Source organism: Callionymus lyra, chromosome 10 (genome assembly GCF_982586985.1).
Source record: "Callionymus lyra chromosome 10, fCalLyr1.hap1.1, whole genome shotgun sequence".
Taxonomy (NCBI): domain Eukaryota; kingdom Metazoa; phylum Chordata; class Actinopteri; order Syngnathiformes; family Callionymidae; genus Callionymus; species Callionymus lyra.
In genome coordinates this window covers 2,252,434-2,270,000 of record NC_141827.1, presented here as the reverse complement: position 1 = coordinate 2,270,000, position 17,567 = coordinate 2,252,434, and the positions used below count along the sequence as shown (strand labels likewise).

The following is a 17,567-nucleotide window of genomic DNA, read 5'->3' as shown; positions in this document are numbered from 1 at the left end:
ATAGATCCTATAAACCATATGGCTGGAGCTCCACGATAGCTTCCTCAAAACTTGATGAAGTAACACTGCACCAAGAAACACTCTGGACAGACGGTAACACACAGACTAACAGCACTAACTAAGTCAGAGAAAATACATGTTTTATTGATGACAATGAGTCCATTTCCTTTGAGAAATTGTGTGTTTAGGTCATGACCTCGAGAGACAGTAACCAGCTGGAAATGCTGATGAGAAGATGTGTCTATTTAGCTATCTGTCTGTTAGTCCGTCCATCCGACCATCCATCCATCCATCCATCCATCCGACCATCCATCCATCCATCCATCCATCCATCCATCCATCCATCCATCCATCCATCCATCCATCCATCCATCCATCCATCCATCCATCCATCCATCCATCCATCCGTCTATCTGTCCTTCCATTCGTCCGTCCATCAATCCACCCAGCCGTCTGTCCATACATCCATCCGTCAATCCAACCATCCATCCGTCCGTCCAATCATTCATCCATCCATCCATCCATCCATCCATCCATTCATCCATATATCTATCCTTCCATCCGTCCATCCATCTATCTATTATCCATCCATCCATCCGTCCGTCCGTCCGTCCGTCCGATCATTCATCCACAAATCCATTCATCCATATATCTAAGAAATTCTAAGGTGATAGTACTTACTTGATCTTTAAAATATGTACTTTTTTTGAGTATTGTTTTGATTGTTTAAGCGCTTTGTGACCCTTGTCTCGAAAAGCGCTATATAAATAAATATTACTTACTTACTTACTTGACACTGTTGCCTTCATTATGACAGTTACAATGAAATAAGAACTTACTTCTGGAACTCTAACTCATCAAAGACCAACGAGTTATAGTTACAATCTTTATGATGTTGTTCCAATAAATACGATGAACAAAGTCACATGAAAGACACACAGTTGAGGATTAAATATATAATCATGAAATATCTTCATGTGTTAGTTCAAGAGGAACTTCGGCATCAATCGTCTTCCTCTTGATTAATAGAATCATACTTTGGGTGAACTTCTCATGTCAATGTCAATTATTCCTTTCATTTCTTTCATCGTTGCCAAGAGTGTTTTGGAGTTTCTGTTCTGAATAATGTTGTCTTCAGTCGAACAAATCCAAACAATTGAATAAGGAAGGAGGCGAAACAAAGCAGATGGTTGGTGTAGTTTATGTGTTTATTATATATAATGCACTTTAGTTAAAGTTTCATCCAAACAATGGATCCTATTTAATTGTATTTATTAAACAAGCACAGAATTAATCTTTAAATAGTCGAATGTATTGGTTTCTTAGGATTGCAGCTGTGGAGAGTTTTACGGTGCTATTTGACGACACACACATTCGATGTTAAACACACATAAACGTTAGTAACAGTGACATTTTCTTCTGAAGTTCTTGCAGGATAGGACAGTTCGAGGAGAATTTATGGCCAATTGAATGAATACAGAGGAGACATGGAAAGATACTGTAGATGTTTCTACTCCACCTTTCGTTTTCAGTTGGATTCGAGGGGCTTTGAGAAACATCTCATCAGACGATCCGAGCGTAAGCTTCAGGATATGGAACACATAGTGTTGGTGGGGATGGTATGAGTAACAATCCATGTGACTATGTACTGTGTTCCTTGTAAAAAGCAATAATTGAAAATTTCCCCAACAACCTAGTTTTAAACACACTTTATATTTTATATTTCTTGTTTCAGTACCACTGCAACCTGTTTAACACACCATGACCATTGTTTTTGCAAAACAAACGTATATGAGGATTTGATATAAAAAAAAATTGATCTAAAAACGTATGATTCAAGCCACACTTCCAGATAAAAGTCCTCACAATTCCAGCATCTTTTAAAACAAATGTTCCGCATCTGACACTAATATAACGACGGTTGTAGTTTCGCCTCCCATCCACGTGTGGCGCTATCGGGGAACCGACTGAAGCGCTCGACGCCATCTGCCGCAGTCAGTTAGCTGTAGCTGGAACGGAAAATGGAGGCTTGACCGACGATAATTCGAGGACACATAGTCCAATATTCTCGTATTTAGGTGGGTGGAATACTATAGATTATTTTGGTTGCATTGTGTTGAAGTGTGTGCTAGAAAGCGTGTGTTTTTCTCCTAGAATCGTCATATGTGCGGGACGAACCCGAGCGTTAGCATTTAGCGTCAGCTTTACTGCGCCATTTGCTTTCTTCGGCTCGTCTCGCCTGTAAGCTTCTTTAACGACTGAATTGAATACCAAACGTGTATCGTGGTAAATGTTTACATCACACATATGTGGACATGACGAGTGTGTAACGTGCAGATGTGTAGCCAGGCTCGTTGAATGGTCTCACGGCCTGAACAGTGGCTACTGTACTTCCACTCGTGGGAAAACACTTTAACGTCGTTATTCTTAAAACTGTGCAACATATGTGTGTTGAGTATTGCATTAAGAGTAGCCGCAAGTCTTGTTTACATTTCTATAAATGCATCGTTTAATCTTACGTTACGAATCAGCGACACGCGGATGTTATTTATTTGCGCTCGAACATTCCATTGATCATAAATAGTTAAAATGAAATAAATGCATGTTGAAAAAGACTCGTTTAACCAAGTCTGCTCCACTGTCTTGTTTTATCGACGTGAGGTCGCTGCACGCGTGTAGGCCTCAAGCCTCGCGGATCGAATCCACAAACAATCTTCACTCCGCATTCTTAACGTGTGTTTTCTATCGTTTAAACCTGTTGCTGTGAGATTTAACATCATAACCGCCAACGTGTGGCTGGATATTCACCTGTCGCCCCTCCCACCTGACAGACATGCTCATCTCACGTGGCGCGATTTCCTTTTCTGACACATTTGTTCAATTTGTCTCGACAAACGATCCATTTCTTTATAAAATTCATGAATGCATTGCGTTTCCCTTTGTTCTGGCGTTTATTTTAACTTGTATTCAGCCTGTTTACTGTTCAATTTGACAATGAATCATATTGGTAGATAGCTTTTCCAAAGTATAACAAAACCCATAACAATTAAGGACTGGTTTGTACAGTGAAAAGATTGTTTCCATTACTCGGTTAAACCCTGTTAAGTTCTGAACCTTTTAATTTGAAATGTCCACCTATTGACAAGATACATCTAGAACCATTACATGCACAAGTCTCCCTCTTCTTTATATTCTGTCGTGGCTCTACTTAAATGTTTAATGATAAGCTGACCCCAGCCGTGTCATCGTTCTTGCCCCAACACTTCCATGGGGTTCAAGTACCCACACCGGCAATAGTCTCACAAGCACTAGGTTAAGAAACTGTAAGCAATTCAGAATCTATTTTATTAAGATGATACTGTAATAATTAGCGCATAAGATCGATATTAAGGGTAAAATTTGGATGAAGCTTACGAGTCTGCAAATCAAACCATGACAGACACAGTTAAAACCCGCTCAGAATCCACTTTATTAGGTATAACTCTTCCCTAACATTAGCTTCAGACAACAAGCTTTTTTTAGAAACAAAACAAATGAAAAGGTGAGAATCTCCTATTTTACCAGCTGATTCTCCGTGTATCGTAAGGTTAACAGACGTTAAAATGAACTACATACTACACTGTGGTGCAACAGAATCATCTTCATGAAACTGTTATTTCCAGGATTTATGAATGTGTGAAACATGATGTTTAAATAAAAATTAAGTCAGAAGCGAAAGTAAATGTAATCTACACTACGCCGACATGTAGATGTCTCGTGTGCTAAAACTGAAGTTGTCAGGATTAATGAGCCCTCGATATGTTCCTAACCAGCACACGATAATTACTTTTCTATTAGCATCTTGCAAATAACAGAATCGCAGATCTGCCGTCGGTTGTCTTGCGCATTATGTAGGTCGTCAAACTAAACTCGCATGACGAGGACAAATAATGTCCTGACGAGCCACAGCACTATTAATATTTGATACAACTTCAAAAGGAGCTATGGCCGAGAGTTTGAGCTGTAAAGACCCACAAGAATCTCACTGTCACCGGTCTTCACTTCACTTTTATTAATAGTTAATGTTTTAATTATTACAATCATATTTTTGTCTCCATCTCTAATTAACAAGTTTCAAATTGTAAAAATACATTGTTACATAATACAATTCCATAGTACAAGGGAAGATTCTGAATAAAATAGAAATTATTTAATTTGGGAAACTGGTCTATAGAATATATGGTCTAAATTATACAAGTCAACAATGCCTTGGGTAAAATGTTTGAAGTATGTGAAGATGAATTTAAAAGGATAAATGGGATTAAGATGCAATGCTTTCTAAAGTGTTGTTTTGACGTTTGAATGCGACCCTAACATGCTTGAGAGCTACTGTGAGTGATGATGAAATGTGTGGCTTACACCAGGACCAGATTTGTATTTGGGGACCAAGTATGTCTGAAGTCATTTTTCATTGTAATTCAAAGGGCCGTTTGTCTTTTGATTTATTTTAATGAAGAAATTGTAATGGCTAAATGTTTTATTCAATTCTATTTAATATTAAACAAAATTCTAATCAGCAGGGATTTGTTGTTTTATCAAATTTGTGTAGCATCATTAAACAATTTGCCCATATCCTTTGAGCTCTTTGTTTTCTATAAGATTTATATCAATAGCAAATAAGTTATGCCAGAGATGTAACTGTCAGTTTAAATGTTACTGTCAACTGCCTAGTATTGAAGATTTTTTTTTGGTCTGCGTGTAAATGTAATTGGGTATATAATTGGATGAAGATTAGAAAAGCAGTCCAATACCATTGAGATTATCGTTGCATGCCTCGGCTGGTCTGTGTGATCAAAGTAGATCAACTGAAATTTCCCAAACTGCTGATAGAAGTCTGTTGAAACATAGTGTTCTACATTCAGTGTGTTGCACATGGAACTGCATGGCTGCACCAAGCTAAGTGAGCGGTCTACAATGGCTTCTTGAGTTAGGCTGTACTTTCTTGTCAGGCAGAGTTGAGTGATCCAAACCAACTGTTGAATATCATTTGATGTATTCAGACACTATTCTTATTGACCTTGGTTAACTTATTTTGTAACAATTTAACTTTTTCCTTCTCTAGATTCCTAAACTTTACGGCAGCCTGAGTCAAGAGAAGAACTGGTAAGTATTTATTCAATTTTACTTTAATCTATCAAGTAGTAGTTTCCTTGAGAAGACGTCTTAAATGGCTGCCTTGGTGTTTGGTTCTGTTTCTATTGCTGATTTTGTGTTAACTTTATTCTGTACTGACGCCACGAAAAAAAGTTGTTTACACAACACTGGCAATAAAAGTTTGATTAATATACTACCATTTTATTTTGCCACATGTTTTAAACTAGTTGTTTAGGAGCAGGTTAAGAAGAGTTTAACATTACCAAATATTGTTGCCTCCTCTATGGTAACTTGAGTTCTGATGCATTATTTTGTTACATCTACACAGGTGTTGCAGAGCAAAAGGACAGAACATGTGGCTTTAGAAGCGCAAGAGCAGTTCTCTAGCAAAACAAAGGAAACAAATGTTTCATTTATTGACTGTTCATTGAGCAAATCATTGCAATGGAGACTGAAAACCTTGAAAATCGCCCAGTAAGGCGCAGTGGTAGACAACCCAAGCGCACGGACAAATTGGAAGAATTTCTCTCCACGGCCAAAAGGGCATTACGAAAGAGTGCTCCACCTAGTTTGGATAGTGACCCTCCATCTCAAACACTAACTGATGCAGAGACCGCATCAGAGGCGAGTTTTGATGGAAGCACAGAAACCAGGGGGTTGGATGAGAGGGCGGACTCCCCGAAGAGAAGAACAAGGAGCAGTGTGCGTCAGACCCCTCAAACACAGTCTGTTGGGCGGCAGACGAGAAGTAGAATACAGGTGAAAGAAGATCCAAACTCTGATAGTGAGCTTCCCAATGCTCATCCGAAGACTTGCTTGCATGAGAAAGATCAGGGGAAAAGTGAAACGATAAGCCAAGACCCTGAAGAACTAGATAAAGACTCTGAGGTCACAGTGAAATCGGAGGATCTGGCACAAAATGAAGAAACTGTATCAGATTCAAAAGACGTTAATCAGAGCACAGAAAATACTGATGCATCGCCGTCTAAACGTGGACCAATCAGGACTTATATTAATAAGAAAAAGGTGGTCAGTCAGGACAGCCCCTCTGCTGGCAAAGCCCAGCCTGTTGCAGCCCAAGAAAAGGCCAAATCCCCCCAAGCTGGTAGTGTAACTGGTGGACAAGAGGAAGATATTTATGATGATGAAGACGATGATGAAGATGATGAAGATGACGACACCTCAACAACATCGTCCTCTGATGAGTCTGATGGTGGTGATTATGACCCAAACGCACTTTATTGCATCTGTCGGCAGAAACACAATAAAAGGTTAGTTAAATTGCTTTGCTCTTTGTAATATGAAAGAAAAATTTCATGGAAGTCTATTTTTTATTCACAGATTTATGATCTGCTGCGATCGCTGCGAGGAGTGGTTCCACGGCGACTGCGTAGGCATCACAGAGGCTCGTGGTCGACTGATGGAGAGAAACGGCGAAGATTACGTTTGCCCGAACTGCACTCTGAAAAGAAGCCTTCTGGTCAAACCCGCTACGTCCAATCTGTCCTTGAACTCGGACATTGGGAGAACCAACACCACCGTTCCTTCATCTGCAGTTTCAAGCGAAGTACCGTGTCAAGCGTCTCTCAACGCAAGCCCCTCTGCGGCTTCATCGTCCACGCTGGCTGGCAGCGACGAGAAGACGCTCGATGACCAGGGTATAAAGGGCAGAATAGAAAAGGCCATTAATCCTACTGGGAAAAAGAGGATTAAGATTTTCCAGCCGGTAGGTTTATTATGCAAACTAATGCAAAAGGCTGAATGTTGAAGGCTGAGTGTTGGATGATGCTGGCGTGACTGTATGTACTAAAGTAAATGAAAGTGTTTGCTCATATACAAAAAGCTGATATTTTCCATGTGGCTTGTGTTGTTTTAACAGTCCTTACAGGCAGTCTTACCAAAAACGGATCAGACGTTGACGGCAAAGATTGTGAAGACCTTGTCCTCGATGGTGGCAAAGACCGGGGCGCCTGTGGCTGCCAAGACCACTCAACAGCTGATTGGCCTGACTGGCGTGCAGACGACTTCGCAGGCCGTGTCTCCGTTGGCGGCCAAGATGACTTCAGTTTCGCCTGCTTCGAAGCCGACTGTTAGGGTTGTTGTCCCGGTTGCCTCAAAGCCGACTCCGCCGACTACAAAAGCAACTGTACAGGCTGCAGGTGTCCCGTCACAGACCTTAAATTCTTCGCCGCAGTCGATCGCTCCGGCAGCTGCGAGTCCAGCTGTCCAGGTTTCGGTGCCAGCAACGCCCGAGACGGTTGCCTCGGCTGCTGTGAGCGCGGCCGACGAGGTCCTAGAAACAAACATTGAAGTGGACTCCATGTCAACTGCGGGGGAGAAGCCGGCAGAAGAAGCGTCGCTCCCAAAATGTATCGGTCCTGGCTGTGAGAATGTTGCCCAGCCTGACTCTGTGTACTGTGGAAATGATTGTATCCTGAAACACGCCGCCGCCGCCATGAAGACCATCACTGTAGAGCCGTCGCAGAAGGATGGATCCCAGAAAACAAAATCTACTCCCAAGGTAATTGTGTTTGTAAAAAAAAAACAACAACAAAACAAACAAAAAACGACCTTAATTTGAAATGTTGAAGCATTTCCGTCTTTCGGATGACGAGTCACAAGCAAGTGTCATCACATCTGATCAAATAAATTCAAACATTAAGTGATTGATGTAGAAATTAGTGGCGAATGTGAACTCATTAATCGATTTATTTTCAGGACTCGCAAGGACATGTGTAAGTGATTTGTTCACAATCTATAAGGCATCGTCTTATTAATTAAAAATGAACTTCAATACATTTCACTGCACATGTATAGTTTCAAATATTGTTGTATCAACCATCATTCAATCTGTATAGTAACCATATCGAGGCCATTAGATGTTATACCTAATTTTTTAAAAATAAAATAATATTCTAGTGATCTAAATTCTTCTATGAAAATATTATGCAGTTTTAAAAAGATCAAATGAAGCAGTTTCCTTCCTGAGAAAGAAAAACGGTCAGTTTTGACAGAAGAACTTTGTGCGTCAAGAGTCGCAAAACCTCTTGACACTTTCTTTCCATCCTCCAGGGCGCCCCTGCCGATGGCAAGAAGACCCGGAGAGGGACCCGACGAGACTCGGACAGCGACGAAGATTATCAGCCCGATCCAGAGGAGGACGACGAAGACGAGCATGCCGAGGAACGTCCCCCGCCTCCGACCGCTGCGTCCTGGTCCAGCGACCATAATTACATTGCAGTAACACCAGAAAAGACTACACCCATAACAGCAACAGTGTTAAACAAAAAGTGTATGTATCTCTTTGAACTGTCCAATTTCAAGTGTTTATCCGTAGCTGTGCTAATGCTAGCGTCACCATGTGTGAGAAGTATGTTTGGAGAATAACTCCACTGATGCCGACTTGAATGTGTTTCTGATCAAAGTGAACGTTTATTTGGATAAATGAGGTGTTGAATGCTGAGCAGGTAAGTATGTGGGTAAGTTGGTTGTCATCCAGGTGATCTGTTCTAAGAGAGGCGCTCCATGGCTCAGACTCCGACCATAACCAGCTTTAAAGTGCAGAGCGACACCGGCATTTGACCGTTGAGACTCATGGAGAACCCCTTAGATCACATGACTTGTGACCAGAGACGCCTCGACTAATTCAAATGTTTGACTCAATGATCAGTTACTTTGGCTTCCACAGGTTTCTCTCCTCGGCAGGTAAGTTAGATTTTCATGGTTCATGAGCGTTGATGACGTCAAGTGGCCGATCGGCCTAACAGCGTCAACATTGCTGTATTTGATTTAAAATAAAGGGTTATATGAAGATTTCTGGATGACTTTGTTGATTATGTGAGCAGCGTTGGCTTGATGTAGGCGAGCTTGTCCACGATGAATCCAAACAGTTGGGATAAGAGAAGCCTCGAGATCTTTTTGACGGTCAGCTGCTGCTCCAGGCCTGTTTGGATGGTGCAGCGAGAAGACTTGTGGTGGAAGATCTTCCTTCAAAGACCCCGGAAGAGTTTTGATCCCGGAGGCCGGTGCCATTTTACACACCACCCGGATCCTGCTGTGTTTTCCAACGCCTGCGCGCCTAATGAACTTATGAAAGAATATATCTTGTTGTTCAGGGTTTACTTGCAAGTGGCATATTAGAATTTCTTTCTTTTTTTTGTCACCACATGGAATTGTTCTGCCAACCAAACATGTTTTGCCAGTTGAATACACAACCATTTCTGTGATGGATCTTCCTAAACACAGTTGTCAAACATCTTACAGTTTGGTCATTTAAATTTATTTTACTTTTATTTCGCTTCCCTGTCAGATATTTTCATCACACAGTAAAGAGGCCCCTCGTGTGGAGCCCATAGAATTGCTATGAATGGTCTTCGAGAGCTAGTGGCAAAGATGGTTTAATGGTGTGATTTATATTTTTCCCTCATTAAGTTTGTTTTCTCTGCACTAGTTCAATGAAACTAGTCGTACAATACTAGATAATTATGGACGTCGACATTTAATTCAGCAAATTAATAAAATTGCACAAGACCAGTTGCTCAGCACATTTTTTGTTGATGCAAAACAACCGTTTAAACGGATAATTTTGGATAGATTTTACCTGAAAGGACATTAACCTCATTTTGTGGAGTAAAGGTGTCACACATTTTAGTAGGTGTTTAGATTGTGGTTCGAAAATATCCAAACCAGTCGCTCGTTAATGAAACGTAAATGGATGATAATTGTACAGATCGAGTCTTGAGTCTTTTTTTTCATGGCTTATTTTAAAATGGTCAATCTGTCTTTATCCTCAGCCCCTCTTAAAGAAGAGAAGCAGCGTGAGAAAGAGCCGGCAACAGATCGAGAGAGGTCACCAGTGTCCCGTAGCCCCAAAAAGAAAGAGAAGAAGTCGGCAGCAAAAGAACCCACCAAGGTTTCACCGAAGTCCAGCAAGAAGACCCACACTAAACCCACCAGTCTGAGGTCCTCGAAGAGAGCAGCGACCACTCCCAGCAAGACTTCAGTGAAGACGAAAAAACCTGGACTTCCTTCTGGTAAAACCTCGTCCCCTTACCCGTCTGGGCCGATCCACGTCACAGGAGCGCTCCGGGTCACGAAGTCGAGCTTTACAATCCCTAAGAAGCAGCAGCCCCAACAGAAGGACTCTCCATCAAGCACCAAGTCTAGCTCCTCACCCAAAGTCTCAGCTCCCTCATCATCATCATCATCATCTCCAGCTCCCTCGGCTGCCCCCTCCCATAGTTCCTCTAAAACCAAACCCTCAGCACCTGCAGGACCTGCTCCACAGACCCACATTCCACCTGCAAACCACCAGATGAGACAGAACATTCGCCGCTCACTAACAGACATCCTTTTTAAGAGGTGAGTGCTACTTTAAACTTTTGAATTTTTCCAGGCAGGATCTGTTTTTTTAATACAACTTGTCATTTGTGACCAGGGTGTCTGACAGCGACGATCTGAAAATGACTGAGAGTGAGGTGGCCAGGCTGTGTGTGGGGATCGAAAAGGAGATGTATCATATTTGCCTCAGCACGGACAACAAGTACAAGAACAAGTACAGGACCCTCATGTTTAACTTGAAGGACCCTAAAAACAAGGTGTGCTGGAGGAGATGTGTCCACAAAGTGGTTTCAGTGAACAACATTTTTTTTAATCTGGTATAAAAACATTTTCTTCCCCTCAGGGTCTATTCTATAGGGTGATTGGTGGCGACATATCTCCCTTTAGACTCGTGAGACTAAGCTCAGAAGAATTACAGTCTAAGGAGATATCAGAGTGGAAGAAGCCAACCCATTCAGACGTAAGTGAAGAACATGTATTCAGTATTTTTTATAAATAATTTAATTATTTTTATTTATACATCCATTTATTCATCTGAGTATCTTCTCTTACTGCAGTTAAAGACTTATTCTAAACACGGCAATGGTCATGATTTGCAGCGAATGGATACAGATGAAGCTCCTCCCTCATATGATGCAAATGTACGTATAATGGCAACTCGTCTGATCTTTTTGCTTTCAAGAGTTTTTAAAAATGTATTTCCTTTACCTTAAATGACTCTTGTCACTTACTTGGAAAGAGTTTGATCAAGGCCTTCCCCTCGTTTTCTTCTAAAAAATGATTGATATGTGGTTAAAAAGTAATTCCAACTAATAATGCTTAATTTCCTCCAAAGGACCACGACGAGTTAGGTTCTTCTTCGGTTGCGACCCGTCCACCGGCAGCCGAGGGAGCAGCTAACATGGTCGATGCTCTTCTGAAAGACACAACCTCTGAACACAGGACTCATCTCTTTGACCTCAACTGTAAAATATGCATAGGTAAGTGAGACACCCAAGACAGAACCTTGTTTATTATTTTTTAAATGTAGCTTATGATAACCGTTTGTTTTATTTGAATGTAGGTCAGAAGAACGAAGGTGAAGGTCCAGGTTCAAAGAAGGCCAGACTGGCAAAGAAGCCTGAAACCAAGCACGAGCAGCATTCCTCTAAAGTGGAAAGCGCCCCTTCTGATCCGCAGCCTCAGATCTCCACAGTCTTTCCTCCTCCTCAGCGACTAATGGTCCCTGACCTGCAGCCTATGCAGACCCAAGAGGAGCCTATCCTTCAGGCACCCCTAGTGAACATTCCTCCTCCCCCCATCCTTCCCACCGTCTCCTCCGTCAGCATCACCCGTAGAGACCCTCGCATGGCCAGACATGTTCCCAGTATCCCCAGCACCGTCCCTGAAAAGGCTCCCACCTCTATTGAGCCAGCTCCGGTTCCTGTTGTCGCTCCTGTGGATGTTGGTTCAAAGACGCTTCTGCCAATGCCTTCATTCACGCTACCTTCCCTCACTGTTCCCAAGCCGTTAAAGACAAAGTGAGTCTCTGACTACATAGTTGTAAACAATAACTTCATTTGTTAACATAACCTCCAACATCATCATCTGACGCTGTTAACGACCATATTCTTTGTTTGTTTGAAGTACTTCTGAGTTGCCTCCTGAGGGTGAGACGGCAATATTTCTTCATGGCCAAGAGAAGATATGGAAAGGTTTCGTCCACATGCAGAAAGTGGCCAAGTTCATGACGAACGCCTACTTGGTCTCAGGATCCTTTGACTATTTCAAAGAGGTCAGTAATGTCGCAACATTTGGATGATGTGATGGAATTTGACCCAACTTTAAAAGATCATTGACGACAAGTTCACGTTTGACGTTTTTCCAGGATTTACCCGACACCATTCATGTTGAAGGACGTATCCCTCCAAGCACTGTGTGGGACTATGTTGGGAAGCTGAAAACTTCATTGTCAAAGGTTTGCTTTATTTCTTTGCCGCTGATTTATTTAAAAATGTTGTTTCCGTTACTCACGTGTGCCTTCTACTCCCTGTCCATAGGAGCTCTGCCTGATCCGTTTCCAGCCGACTTCAGAGGAGGAAGAGGTGGCATATGTTTCTCTCTTCTCGTACTTTAGCAGCAGGAAACGTTTTGGTGTTGTAGCAAACAACAACCGTCGGATCAAAGACCTGTACCTGATCCCACTGAGCTCCAAGGATCCATTACCTGCCAAACTTCTTCCCTTTGACGGGCCAGGTAGGTTTGTTACTTTAGTTTAGCCAAATATTGTCTTTCTCCCAATTCCATTATTTAAAGTCTAAAACGTTTTTGCGTTGCACAGGTCTAGAACCAGCTCGTCCCAACCTCCTGCTCGGGCTTCTAATCTGCCAAAAGGACAGAAAGAGGTCTGGAACACAACTGGAAAGTGAGGAGAAAAGGGCCAGAGTTCAAACCAAAGAAGCAGAAGAATCTGGCCTTTTAAAACCCCAAATCTCGATCAAAGATGCAAAGGGCCTGAAACCTAGTCTGGATATACCAATGAGCACAACCCCTCCAAGATCTCCCCCTCGTAGTAGTTCTGATGCCTCAGTTGGTCTTAAACCTTCTTCCTCGATTGCGTCCTTGTTCTCCTCTATCTCTGCACCTTCAATTGTCAAAGAGTCTCCATCCTCCGCTGGTTCTACGGTGGCATCTGCTGCAGTCGGCAATCCACTCCAGACCATCCTCAATTCTCTATTTCGAAAGAAAAAACTAGACTCTGACGCATCCAACTCTCCCTCTGACCCATCAGGGGACCTCTCTGTTGGACCTGCTACGTTGCTTGACCCAATTGTAAAGCAGTTTGCAGAGAGTTCCGGAAAGACGAAGGTAGATGAGGATGAAGATGACAGACCGTATGACCCGGAAGAAGAATATACCCCGAGTGAATCCTACAGCATGGCCATCAACCCCACTGAGGTCACTGTCAAACCTGTGCTGTCCAAACCCTCTGAGGTGCTTCCAAACGAAGAGGATGATGTTGCGTATGATCCAGAGGACGACTCCATATTTGATGAGGTCAGGTCTGATGTACCTGCTCCAATGATCACCAATGAAAGCGCAGCTAATCCACAGAAAATCTTGGAAAATCTTAAACAGATCGGCGAAAAGATGTTGGAGAGGGAAGGTAAAAAACAGTCCTCTTTGGTAACGTCAGACTCTTCAGTGACGTCAGCAAATACCACGTTGGCTCAATCATCAAATTCACTGTTAGTCGGGAGCCAGTTACTCCAGCTTGGCAGAAAAGTGGACGAACTAGTGAAAACATCATCAGTTTCTCCAACGATTAACCAAATGAGGGACCCTCGACAGAGCAAGGATCCCCGGCAGAGCTCAATGAGCAGGACACTGTCGGATGACCCCGTGGAGAAGGCAGACGAGTCCTCGTTGCCTGACCAGCCTGTGCAGCCTCTGGATCAGCCTCCTGTGTCGTCTCCTGCCATTGAGCTTCCAGAATCATCACAGAGCCCAAAGAAGTCACCAACTGAAGATGAGGAGAAAAGCGAGACCCCAGCCTCGATGGAACCAGACCCTGCGGAGATATCGATTCCTTTATTAGGTGAAAAGGTTGACCCTGATGTGGAAGTCAACTTCGTGAACATGCCGGACATGAGTCCTGAGGTGGAGAAGCCGATCGAGAGGGAAATGGAAGCAAACAGGTTTAACGTTTGGCCAAATGCCGCAAGTATTTTGAAAGGAAACTTGGACTCTGATGATAGTCAAGAAACACCTTTTTCAAATTATCACGGCGAGCCTTCAAACATCTCCACAGTCAACTCCTCCATCCCAGTTCTCACACATACTGCAATGGGTGACTTGAAGCCTCACCGAAGGTCAGGGTCACGCTTTGACGATGACTATAGACCTCCTACTGAGATTCACCCACCGCTGAACTATCCCCCTCCCCACCCCTCCCAGGCTGGGAACATCAGACCTCCATCCATGCCTATTCCTCCTCCTATGCAAGGTATGGCTTCAATAGCTCCTCCCATGCAGAGGCCCTCCCTTCCCATGCATGGTCATCTTCCTGTGCAAGCTCCACCCCATGTTCATGGACCCCCTCCCATGCACGGCCCACCACCTATGCACGGTATCCCTTTACAACCCGACAACCAACAATACGGGCCACGGCCAACTACCTACCCACCTTATCAGAACCAGTGGCCTGGAAGTCAGCAGCAGCAGCAGCAGCCGCCCCCTGGACCTCCTCCCCAGGGTCTCCCAAGAGGACTTCCACCACCACCATTCCATCTTATGAACCAACGGGCGCCCCCTCCGCAAATGTTTGATTCTTCTAATCCCCCGAATCATATGAGACAACAGGACGCCCATTCAGGTCGCCCTCCCACTCGATTTGATGCGCCAAATAATTTCCCGCCAAATTTCACAGGCCCTCCTCCACCCTTCCCTTTTGCAGAAAACCGTGTTCCTCCCCCTGTGTTCAATAGGGCTCCACTTGGACGTTTTGATTTGAACCCGCCGCCCCACTTCTCTAGGCTGAGTGGTCCTCCACCGGCTCCATACAACGATCAGGTGTCTCAACCAGCGTTTATGTCCCAGCATTCAGATCCTACGCGAAGACCTGCAGACCACTACAACAAAGATGTCAATTCTTTAAATGTGAACCTGGACGAGCATCGCAATCAAATCCCTCGTGATGACAATACAGGACAGTTGGGATCTGCTTACCGTAGGCCTCCCATCAACCCTTATGAGAGTGCTGGGCGACGCCCTTCACCCCCTTATCGGAATACGTTCGACGAGCATGGCGCCCACTTGTCTCAGGACAGCAGAGGTCAGTCACCTCAGCCTTTTGGTGGCTCAGAACGATATCGCTTTGACAAGTTCTCGGATGAGGCGAGACCGATGCATCATGGTGGTGCTTTACTTCCAACGCCCGCAGAACCTTCTTTAGGACTTCCAAGTCACATGAGGGGTCACAGTCCTGACCGTTACAGGGGCGACCCGTGGCGCGAGTCCCCTGAATTGAGGCGACGGACAAGCACTCATTTTGATGACTCAGAACCTCAACCTCTGGATCGGGTTAGTCGCTTCGAAGGAGGACATCAAATGCTTCCCGGTCCCTCTGACGAGAGGCAGAGAGACGCACCGGACGACCATAGAATGGACAGAGAATTTCCTTCTTCTGGCCGTCGCTCATGGGACCGCGGTGACGGCGGACGTTGGAGCAGAGAGAGGGACCGCGGGCGAGATCGCAGCAGGGAGCAGGAGTCCGAGAGGCGAGGAAGCGACAGACGTGACGGGGACAGACGAGACGGAGACAGGCGAGACAACGATAAACGCGATGGAGACAGGCGAGACAACGACAAGCGTGACGTGGATCGGCGAGACAATGACAAGCGTGACATGGATCGGCGAGACAACGACAAGCGTGACATGGATCGGCGAGACAACGACAAGCGTGACATGGATCGGCGAGACAACGATAAACGTGACGTTGATCGGCGAGACAACGACAAGCGTGACGGGGATCGGCGTGAGGGGGGAAGACGGGAAACGGAGAGACGAGAAAGCGGTCGACGCGATAACGAGAGGCGGGAAGGAGACAGAAAAGATGGTGAACGAACAGAGGTGGAGAAGCGAGACAATGAAAAGCGTGATGACAAAAAAGAGGGTGGTGATAAAAGGGAGGGTGAAAGAAAGGGGAATGAACGGAGGGAGAGTGAGCGTCGAGAGGGGGAGAGAAAGGAAGGCGAACGAAAGGAGGGTGACAGGCAGGAAGGAGGAAGCGATCGGAAAGAGGGTGAGAGGCGTGTGAATGAGAGGCGTGAGAGTGAAAGGAGGGAAAGCGAACGAAAGACGAGTGAAAGGCGCAGGAATGATAGAAACCGTTCAACAGACACAGACCGACACAGGGAGGAAGAGTCCGACAGGAGGAGAGACCGAGACAAGGAGAAGGATCGAGGCAGGGACAAGGACTCGGACAAGAGGGACAAGGACTCGGACAAGAGGGACAAGGACTCGGACAAGAGGGACAAGGACTCGGACAAGAGGGACAAGGACTCGGACAAGAGGGACAATGATCGCGACAGGACGCGGAATCGCGACAGAGACCGAAGCCGAAGCCGAGACCGAGACCGGAGACGCAACAGGTCCCGGAGCAGAGATGGAGACCGGGATCGGGACAAGGACAGGGGGAGAGATCGGGAGAAGGAGAAGGAGAAGGAGAGGGAGAGGGAGAGGGAGAAAGACAAGAACAAAGACAAAGACAGGGAACATCGGGAGCGAAGCAGAAGTAGAGAAAAGAAAGAGGGGAAAAAAGATGGCAAAAGTGAGAAAAACGGTAAAACCTCTGAAAAAGAGAAGGACAACGTGACGTCATAGTCTCTGGCGTCAAAACACTAAGACGTCTGAAGCGATCATTATCTTTCTCCGGTGTTGAATCATTTGTTTCATTAACTTTTTGTATTTTCTTTTCTACATCCTTCATTTTTAAGAAGAATAAAAGGACACCGAAAAAATTCTGTATCATTTTAAAAAATGACTCGACTTTTGCAGTTTGTAAATATGAATGTATTTTTGTAAATACTGATGTTTTTATTCATGATTTTCTAAGTAGACACAAAGCCATATACCTTTGGTTCCTGCCGATGAGAAGGTAAATCGCTTTGATCGACGTGTATGTTTAGACCTTTGTTAATCCTGTTCGTCTGAAACATGCTCCACTGTACAGCAGCTCAGCTCCACTGATTAAACGTGTTTATAGACCATCACTGTCTGCTCGCCTCTTTACTTCCAGTACCTCGAGTCTGCATCTGTAGGGACTTTAGTCAAGTCGTGAGCGAGAGACGTAGTCCCTCCCATCAGTGGGTCCTGAACTGCTCACCAATGAGAAGACGTCCTAATCAAGCTCAAGCTCTCCTCCAAACCTCTCCTGGATCACTGTCCAGCCAAACTCTTTTTGTTATCAGACTTTAATGATACTGCTCTGCTAAACTAGAGCTGGGTTTGGATCTCCTGTTTTCTTTCCTTTCAATTGTCAGTGGTTGGATTCGATAAGGTTTAGGAAACGATCCCCGAAGATCGTTTATCTGTTTTGACTTGAAAGGATCAAA

The 17,567-nt window shown here is 44.3% G+C and overlaps 1 protein-coding gene across 1 annotated transcript; it reads left to right on the top strand.

Annotated features, from left to right (window-relative positions):
* The first annotated feature begins 1,974 nt into the window (after positions 1–1,974).
* dido1 (death inducer-obliterator 1) lies at positions 1,975–17,222 on the top strand. The gene is made up of 16 exons (XM_087800154.1): positions 1,975–2,078; positions 5,102–5,142; positions 5,462–6,404; positions 6,475–6,859; positions 7,013–7,654; positions 8,206–8,425; positions 9,927–10,494; positions 10,571–10,730; positions 10,817–10,933; positions 11,031–11,114; positions 11,309–11,453; positions 11,537–11,993; positions 12,100–12,247; positions 12,341–12,430; positions 12,513–12,708; positions 12,794–17,222. The coding sequence occupies exons 3-16, from the start codon at positions 5,578–5,580 to the stop codon at positions 16,834–16,836; spliced, it is 8,082 nt and encodes a 2,693-aa protein (XP_087656280.1). The 5' UTR covers positions 1,975–2,078; positions 5,102–5,142; positions 5,462–5,577; the 3' UTR covers positions 16,837–17,222.
* Positions 17,223–17,567: the final 345 nt, after the last annotated feature.